This window comes from Arachis stenosperma, chromosome 3 (genome assembly GCF_014773155.1).
Source record: "Arachis stenosperma cultivar V10309 chromosome 3, arast.V10309.gnm1.PFL2, whole genome shotgun sequence".
NCBI classification, from domain to species: Eukaryota; Viridiplantae; Streptophyta; class Magnoliopsida; order Fabales; family Fabaceae; genus Arachis; species Arachis stenosperma.
The window spans coordinates 142,256,143-142,265,159 of NC_080379.1; the positions used below are offsets into that span (position 1 = coordinate 142,256,143).

The 9,017-nt window shown below is 32.7% G+C and overlaps 1 protein-coding gene across 1 annotated transcript; it reads right to left on the bottom strand.

Annotated features, from left to right (window-relative positions):
* Window positions 1-2,499: 2,499 nt before the first annotated feature.
* Window positions 2,500-5,689, bottom strand: LOC130968527 (calcium-dependent mitochondrial ATP-magnesium/phosphate carrier protein 2). Its single transcript, XM_057893861.1, has 5 exons — window positions 5,452-5,689; window positions 4,705-5,303; window positions 3,280-4,062; window positions 3,091-3,181; window positions 2,500-2,947 (listed from the first exon to the last, which is right to left on the bottom strand). Exons 2-5 carry the CDS (start codon window positions 5,153-5,155, stop codon window positions 2,755-2,757), a joined length of 1,518 nt encoding a protein of 505 aa, XP_057749844.1. The 5' UTR covers window positions 5,156-5,303; window positions 5,452-5,689; the 3' UTR covers window positions 2,500-2,754.
* Between the last annotated feature and the right edge of the window lie 3,328 nt (window positions 5,690-9,017).

The following is a 9,017-nucleotide window of genomic DNA, read 5'->3' on the forward strand; positions in this document are numbered from 1 at the left end:
TTTCTATATATAGTGGAGACAAGCAAAGCCTAGTCATGGCACTTGGTGGAGGCTTTCTTCATTTGTTCCAATATCATATAATAACCTATAATAATCAGGAAAGCAAAGCATTTGCTGTAAGCACAAGAGAGAAGCAAAACAAAACAAAGCTTTAAAGTTAAAAAGCATACCAACAAGGAGTCAAGGAGATGGAGCTGACTACATAAGATATATTATTATGTTTATGATGAATAGTACCACTAATTGCTATTCCTCTCTTAATAATCATGATAGAACGTGAGATTCCAGTAATAGAAGTCAAATTAATCTTTTAATCCTTGTGCTAGTTGTCGTACTCTTGAAGAAAAGTTAAGATTGATGAATTTATTTTGCATCGTATATTAAACTCATCCCTAACTCTGCGGTTTTCACTTTAAGTAAAACCATACACAATTTAATAATAACAAAATGAAAATTCTCGTTACTCTTCTTTAAATATCATGCACTAACTTGAAGATTTTACCAATCCCACTAATAAAGAATTAGTGCAAATTGGGAAGTTTAGAAAGCATTTGGTCCTACCAATTGGACGGTGCCAACCCATTGTTCCCCATATATAAAAGGCCTAGTGCATATCTACCCCCAGCTTCTATCTTTACACTTGTCAACTTCTTTGTTTTATAATAACTGCTTTTAACAACCTTTTTATTACTATACCATTTTGATTATCAAAAATATTATATATGTATACTAAAAATTAACTATCAAATCAATTATTATAAATTTATAAATATATATGTTGTTTAATTAATTTTTAATATATATTTTATAAAATAATTGATTTTTTGTACATAAATAATAACGTTGCTTTTTTTCAACCTTTGTTTTCTCAACCTTATCCAGTCTACACATGGAGTAACGTGGCTCAATGGCCTCTCTTTCTCCCACCCTCGATAAAAAATGTTGTTTAGAATTTGTCCAAAGCAGAAGAACAATAATATTCTTAAATTATCAGTGATAAGCATCAATGACCTTGAGAGGAAAATTAAATGTGATTCTTTCCATTTTATAATCATGTGTTGCTGCTGATCTGTTATCTTTTGTCTGCTTTTTTCTTGCCCCAAAATTCTGGAAGCCTAAGCTTTAGAATGTATATAAATGCATGAATATGAGAGACATCCATTGCCCTTCTTCATTCCAAGTCCACAAAGCTAATAGCTACCACCCTCAAGCATATGGAGAAAGAAGAAAATGAAGAAGATGAAGATGGATAACTGGAGCAGTTTCAGTTTGACCATGATGCTGCTCTCTTTTTGAAGAGAGAGGTATGAACAAGGCAAGTCATAGGATGATGCTAAGGGAAGGCAAAGCCTTTCTTCCGGATTCAACTCATGAAGCTGCTGCACCACTCTGCTGCAGTTTCACCCTACAATCAATGTTTGAAATGTTGATTGGTATGGGGCTTTTATTTGGTGTTTTATGTTTCTCTTTTCTCCCCATTCTTTAAACTCTAATCATTTTGCATATGCTTGCTTGACTTAGTAGCCACATCTATTTATGTGTGAGTCAAAGAAGGCAAGCAGCAGAAACAATAGGAGGGTAGTGAATGATTTTATGAATAGGGATTGTGATATTTGCCTTTGTTTTTGTTGCAAGCCATCAATAAAAGATGTAATCTATTTCTTGGGTTCATTGTCCATGCTTATCTGTTTTTAATTTTTTATCTATCGAGGCATGCCCATGATTAAGTTTGTTATTTTATTTTATTTTCTAATGGTTCCATATTTTGTAACGTAATTTAGGCCCAGGGTATGCCAAATAGAACAAGGTTTTTAAACTTAAAATTTTACCTAAATGCATAGTTTTTAATAACTTGTAAGCATGGTTCATATTATGTATCACTAATCTGTAAGTCCATGTAAATCCGAACATTTTGATACTATACAGCTGACCACGCTCCCAATATGATGTGATGGGGAAAACAATAATTAACTCATTATGCAGGGCGCACCAAATACTTACACAGACTAAAAGCCAACAATGAGGGGTAGATATTAGACAATTCAGATAGTGACACTGGGAAATAAAAATGTTCAGTTAGTGTTTCGTTATGGCATTATAAAGTGCGGTCATAAGTGCTTAAAAAAAAGGATAAATGAATGAGGTTCTTTTTTATATTATTCTTGGTTCACCAGACCGGAATTCCAAACTCTCATATTTATTTAGAGGTTTGAAGTCTAAGCTATTATTTGTATGAAATCTAAGAATGTTAAGTGTTAGTAGTCTCTATCTTTGCATAACCAAATACATTACAATAGAAACGAATCTGACCAATTAAACATTCACTGTTAAGACCATAAGAACTCCTCAGATGAAAGGATAAACATATCTTCATTTTTTACCGTGGGAAAATGGATACTGGACAAAGTATAGTAGAAAAATATCATTGTTACATTTCCTCTGATCTGAAAAAAGAATAATTTGATAACATTATCTAATCATATACCACAGTAAACTATATGATAAGAATAAAAGATGATATTGCCATATCTCATATAAGGCAACAAACAAAGCCTTAGTTCAGATAAGCATGGGGAAAAACTTTCTGACTACAAAATCGTGTTTTAATATTATCCTCACAAGAATGGCTATATATGTAATAATGCCTAAGGATTAGTGTATATCTCTTATCAATTTCGTCACCATCAACCATCTAAAGGTTCCCTATAATACTTTGATATTAGCTCAATTGTCTAGGCAATATAACTAACAACTCTACTCAAGATCCAGACTCTTCTTCATACTTTCATAAACCATATAAGTAATGCTTGCAGCAGGCACAACTTTGAGGAGATTTGGAATAAGTCCCTTGTAGAAGCCTCGGAAGCCTTCATCCTTGAGGGTTTTCCAAAATACATCAGACATTCCCTTGTATGCTGTGGAACTGTTGGAACGTTGTGCCTGCAGTCTGAGATGCATGATCATGTAATGTCAGCAAGGAGCATACAAAGAAAAAATGAAAAGACTAAATCTTGTTTTCTATTTTATTTCCTGCTTTCAGTTTTTCTTCACAAAGTTATAAAAACGAACAACAAAAATGAAACCTGATACCTCGTACGAATAACCTGCAGCGGATAGACACAAGTAGCTCCAAGAGCTCCTGAAATTGTCCCACATCCCAGTTGTACTAGAGGACCAGGCTCTATCAAAGGGAAAAGATAATAAATAATTACATCTGGTATATAGAACAAAGCATAATAATTTGCAAGTTCAGAAGTTAATGCAGCTGTAATATCATACCACTATCAACAAGAATATATCTCTTGGATATCTCTTTCAAGGTGTCATAAGCAGTGAGATCAATGCCCGCATAAGGAATCATCCCAAGAAGGGATGGAACAAGACCTCTGTAGAAAGCCCGAGGTCCCTCTTGAACCCAAATATCCCTTGTAAGTGTTCCCAGCTTCGGAACCCTTCCGCCTTCAGAAGCACAAGTCTGCAACCTAGTTTTGACAAGATCCATGGGATAGATAGCCATCTGTGCAATTGCACCGGCCGTACCACCTGCCAGAAGTCTTCCAGCTGTACCAATATCTGACTTGTTCTCGTTGCCGTTACTTATTACATTTTTCAGCATCTCATAAGCATAGAACTTGATGGCACTTTCTGGTGCTACCTTCACAACATTCAATCCATTACCTCTGAAAAAACCTAGCCAACCATCTTGTTTCCATATCTTCATTATTGCAGGCATAATTGAAGCACGTCCAGTCTCAATTTGTAAGACCACCTTCAGGCGATCAAGAGGAGCAGTTGCTGTGCGAGAAGCAGCTCCCGCTATCCCCCCAGCAATGAAATATTTGCTCCTATGCACGTGCTTGCTAATGCCTTCGGGAATGACTGCTTGTTCTCCAATGTCAACAAGGCAAACCCTTTCCCAATGCTGGTATATGTTTTCGATGGTAGCTTCATGAGGATAGAGTAGAAGAAAGTCTCTCCATTCTTCAAAAGTGATAATCCCATTATTATCCTTATCGACATGCTCCACAAAGCGAGCAAGCTCCTCCTCATCCAGTTCAATACCTGCAACACGGAAGCTGCGTAGGCTTATGATAAACACTACGAGAGAACCATAGAACAAAAGGTGGTGAATGCTCCCACAAAAGGCACAAAGGAATGCCACCCTGGAAACTTGTAAAAATTATAAAGACCTAGTAGATTCTCCCATGGAAAAAGTGAACCAGTCTCCATTAATCCCAAGCACTATTCAAACCTAAAATTATTGCCAAATTTCTTCATTAGACATATTGTATAAAAGGGTTCACCAGTGAAGATATCTACACTTCCCACATGCCCGGTCAAGTGAATGATCCATTCCCTCAGGATCTCAACCATTTTCCTACATTAATCCTTGTGAGAAATACCACCCCCCCCCCCCCCTTTTTTTTTCCAAAAAACAAAATAAAGAAAAACTCCTTGTCAGTTGTCACAATCGCATAATCCACCTATCCAATTACAGCAACTCTAAACTTCCATTACTAAACAAGGTTTCAAAGACAGTGCAGAGTTTAATTTAGTGTGATCAAAATGTGAACTTGCATTGGCCCACACCCAGAAAAGGAAAACGGCAACCAACAGTAGGCAACAACAACAACATCACTAGCCAAAGTACTAATAAGGAGAAAGCATAAAAGAAAATCAAAATGAGAGGCTAAGAATAAGTACCAGCCTTAACAAGTGCATCCCAGAGCTCTTCAGGGAGAATGCAGCCATTGTGCTCAACATCAATGGCTTGGAAAATTCGATAAAGCTCCAACTCCTTGTCATCCATGTAACGCCTGAAATCATGGTAATCGATCCTTCCATCCTTATCAGCATCGCAAACCTTGAAGAGGTCCTTGGCGTACTTGTACTCCGGCGGTATCTGAAGTGCCGACAAACCCGCCTCAATCTGCGCATAATCCAAGTAACCATTGTTAGCGCCATCGAAGAAATTGAAGAGGCTCCGAATCCGAAGATCCCTCTCTTCCTTCGTCTCGCGCAGTGCCAGAAGCACGTGATCCATTGATACCGGACCCTGTTTCTTTGCCGGGTTGGAACCGCCGTGAGCCGCCGTGGATTTTGCCTTCGGAAAACCCACGTGCTCCATGTCTATGGCTTGTCCTGCCCCAGACATGACCTTTTTTCTGATTTTCTTTTTTCGGGTTGAATTTTTCAAGACCGATGGGAGACCCAATTGAGCATTTGAGTTTGGAAGTGGAGAAAGATTCCAACTTTGGGTTCAGATCTGAAGTAGAACTTTGTTGGGTTTGATGGGTCAAAATCTGGTAGTCGTAAAAGACCAACCGAAAGAGAAATAAGGGATTTGAATTGTATAGAAAGGTCAAACGATATAAAGAATAAAAAATAATTAAAAAAGAAGAAGAAGCTAATAGTGAAGAAGAAGAAGGAGGAGGAGAAAACGGAAGGTACCTGATGAATGAAATTGAAGCTGAATTTGGCGATGACGGTTTCAAGTTATGCATCGAAGACTAATATCGTCGTCGTCATCAATTTTTTATTATGTACGTGGTGGTTTGTGTGTGTGAAATAAGGAGAATGCGTTATGCGTTGGTAACTAAGGAATTAATATTTTGAAATGAAATCAGAATAATTAAAAAGGAAGTGTGGCGTTTAGGAGTGAGTTGTCCGATAAGGAAATAAAGCCAAGTTGAATTTGTGAAATAAATAATTGTAATATCATATATCATATATCATATATGGGTCTTTGATAATGGGGTTGGGGGGTTGATGATGGAGCTAGCTAGAGAGAATGAGAGGGGGATATTGTTGGATATTCCTCTCCAACTATCTGGACTACTATTTTCTCCCAAATCTTTTTCAACTTTTAACTCTTACTTTTTTTTAACTACAATTCCCTTTCTTATCTTTTCTTTGATTATTATTTTTTTTGGTAAGTTTCTTTAATTATTTATCTTTTTTATTTTAACTATCTTCACACTATTGATGGTCTGGACTTAGGCTTAGATATTTTGTATATAAGACCATATTAGATAACTGATAATTTTTTTGAACAAGAAGAATATCGAGTTCTAAAATTAATTCAATTCAACTAAAATATACTACATTTCAAATTATACACCTAAATCTTAATATTAGAATAATCATCCGCACACTTAGTGAATTGAACATCCGATATATCTATTATTCACATTATTTAATATTTTTATTGTCTATCTATACTTTTTCTTTGTATATATATGACTTTATAACTTATGAGTGAGTAGCGAGATATGTTGGGATCAATAAAAAATTTAATAAAACTAGTCATTAAAAAATTTTTGAGTTAAATCTCCAATATAGTCATTGTGCACTTTTTTTCTCTTTCGTTATCTTTTTCTGTTGTCTAATTTCTTTTGTAATGTTGTTGTCGTTATTATCGTCTTTAATTTTATCATTGTCGTTGTCATCATCATCGTTCTTGCTATTACCGCCTTCTTTTTTTTTTATTCTCATCCTCTTTTATTATCATTATCATTATCATTAATATCGTCATCTTCTTTTTCTTTTTCTTTTATATATGCTCGACAAAGATATTCAACATAAGATCTTAATACAAAATACAAAAATTTTAGTGTATAACACAAAAAAATTTGACGCACAACAAAAATACTTTTGTGCTATATTAAATAAATTTTTGTATTATATACAAATATTTGTATACTATATTTATAAATTTATGTGCTATATACAAAATTCTCTATATTATATATAAAAATTTATGTATTCTATAATAAAATTTACGTGTTCTATAATAAAATTTCTATACCAAAAAAGCACAAAGATAAAAGATCACATAATGAACGTGGGTGCGATATTTTTTTTCTGCGCTTCTACTAAAATTTCTATACTAAAATAGCACAAAGATAAAATATCGAACGTGGGTGCAAAATTTTTTTCTGCGCTTATACTGACTTGATTTTCAAAATCGCTTATACATATAATATGGCGGTAAAAAATTACATATTTTTATCAAATTTAAAGTGGTAAATTTTTTGGATAAAGATAAATTAGTGCTAGAAAAAATATCTTTTCCTTTTAAAATTTGAAATACTCCAACTAAATTATATATCTAACAGGAATAGAATAGGATCGTAAGATATGAGAGGATATGATAAAAAAATAATAAAATGTATATTCTATTTGACAGATAGAAAATGCATATAGTTGTACCAAAAAAAATTGATAAACCTATAATAAATTAATAATAGTTAACAAAATAAGTTGGGGAAAACAACTTTAAAAAAATATTAAATATATTTAGAGAAAGAACTTAACTAAAACGGGAAAGAATCAAGTTTTTTAGATTTAAATTTTGATACGTAATCATATTAAAATTAAAAAAAAAAACTGATCAATATATATATATATATATATATATATATATATATATATATATATATTCTACACAATTTAATAAATTTATCCAACAAATTGAATACTTATGAATTATTATAATAAGGGAAAATATAGGAAGAATTTTTTCTATAAATAATTTCAACTCATTTTTAAATATTTTTTCCCTTAACCTACGTTTATTAAAAAAAATCGACGTCCATTTTAAATTTATATTATTTTCAAATTTTGTTGCTCATCCTTATAAAATAAGAGGGATGGTACTTTTTATTAATTAAATATAATTCTCTATTTATTATATTTTATATTAATAATTTAAATTTAAAATTTATAATTTATGATATTTTATTTTAGATTTTTATTTTTTTATTTTTATTTTTAATTGTAAGTTATTAATTAGAGAGTAATACACTCTTTATTTTTTGGTTTCTTCGAATAGTATTAGCATTTGTCAATTTTTACCATATTCGATTCTTTATTTATTAATAGCATTTATAAATCTAGTGACTATAAAAAATGTATTTTCATACTAAAGAAGAAGACGAAAAAATAAATACAATAAAGATTATATAAAAGATAAAAGACATCAAAAAATACAACAAGAAAATAAATACAATAAAAATCATATAAAAGACGGAAGATATCAAAACATATAAGTAGAAAACACAATGAAAAAGACAAAGACAATAAAAAAGATGCGAAAGATGAGAAAGACAAAAACAACAACACGATATCTCGCTTCACTCTTTTAGCTTTTTTCGTCTGATATGTTTCTTTACTATTTTTTATATGCTTTCTTTTTTACTTTTAATTTGTATGTTGTCTGAATTTGAATTTTAAATGTTTTGGAATATTTTTTAATGTTTTTTTTTAAAAAAATTTTAAATTTTTGTCCTATTTTAGTTCTCAAATGTTCATTTAAATAGTTGATTTTTGTTTAAATGACATGTTGATGTTACGAAGAATAGAAGAACTAGCTTTTTCGATCAGTCATGAATCATGTTGTTGAAGAAAACTTACACCGACACTTTGATACTAAATTGAAGAGTGCTTAAGTATGTCTAGTGTAATCCTACTTACCTTTTTCTGGTTGATCCCTTCCTTTATATAATCTAGTATCATTATCGAGATAACAACTAGTGTATTTAGTAAGATAATAGTTTGGTTAGTTAATAAGTTTCGTACTTGGTTGTTATGTACAAATCATAAAGCTTTATTTAGTTATTCCTTTTATAAAGGGATGTATTAATATTTTTTTTGTCATGGGTCAGATTCACAAAGTGATAAAAACAAACCTGATCTGGAGATAGCCTATCTCCAATATACTCTATCTGCAACCCGATTCACCATCCACTTCGGAGATACTGTACATAGCTCCATTGTTGGCGGTGGAGCAATCTGACTCCACGATGTCACCATGGCCTCGAATGTTCATTGCTTCATCAATTCCATCGAGTCCGCCAAAAAATTTGCTGCCATATCCTTTTGCAACCTCCAAAAAACACAGCCTCTAGATTTAGTTCACCAGGTTTTCTCCTTCGATCTCCATGAATGCATTGCAACGGAGTCCCCTGAACCGCACATCACTAGGATGCCGTCATGCCCGCCTCCATCAATGACTC

Coding starts and splice junctions, on each gene's coding strand:
- LOC130968527 (XM_057893861.1), bottom strand. CDS start 5,155: ATGTCTGGGGCAGGACAAGCCATAGACATGGAGCACGTGGGTTTTCCG. Junction 4,063..4,704: donor GGATGCACTTGTTAAGGCTG/GTACTTATTCTT, acceptor TCCGTGTTGCAG/GTATTGAACTGGATGAGGAG. Junction 2,948..3,090: donor CTGCAGGTTATTCGTACGAG/GTATCAGGTTTC, acceptor CATGCATCTCAG/ACTGCAGGCACAACGTTCCA.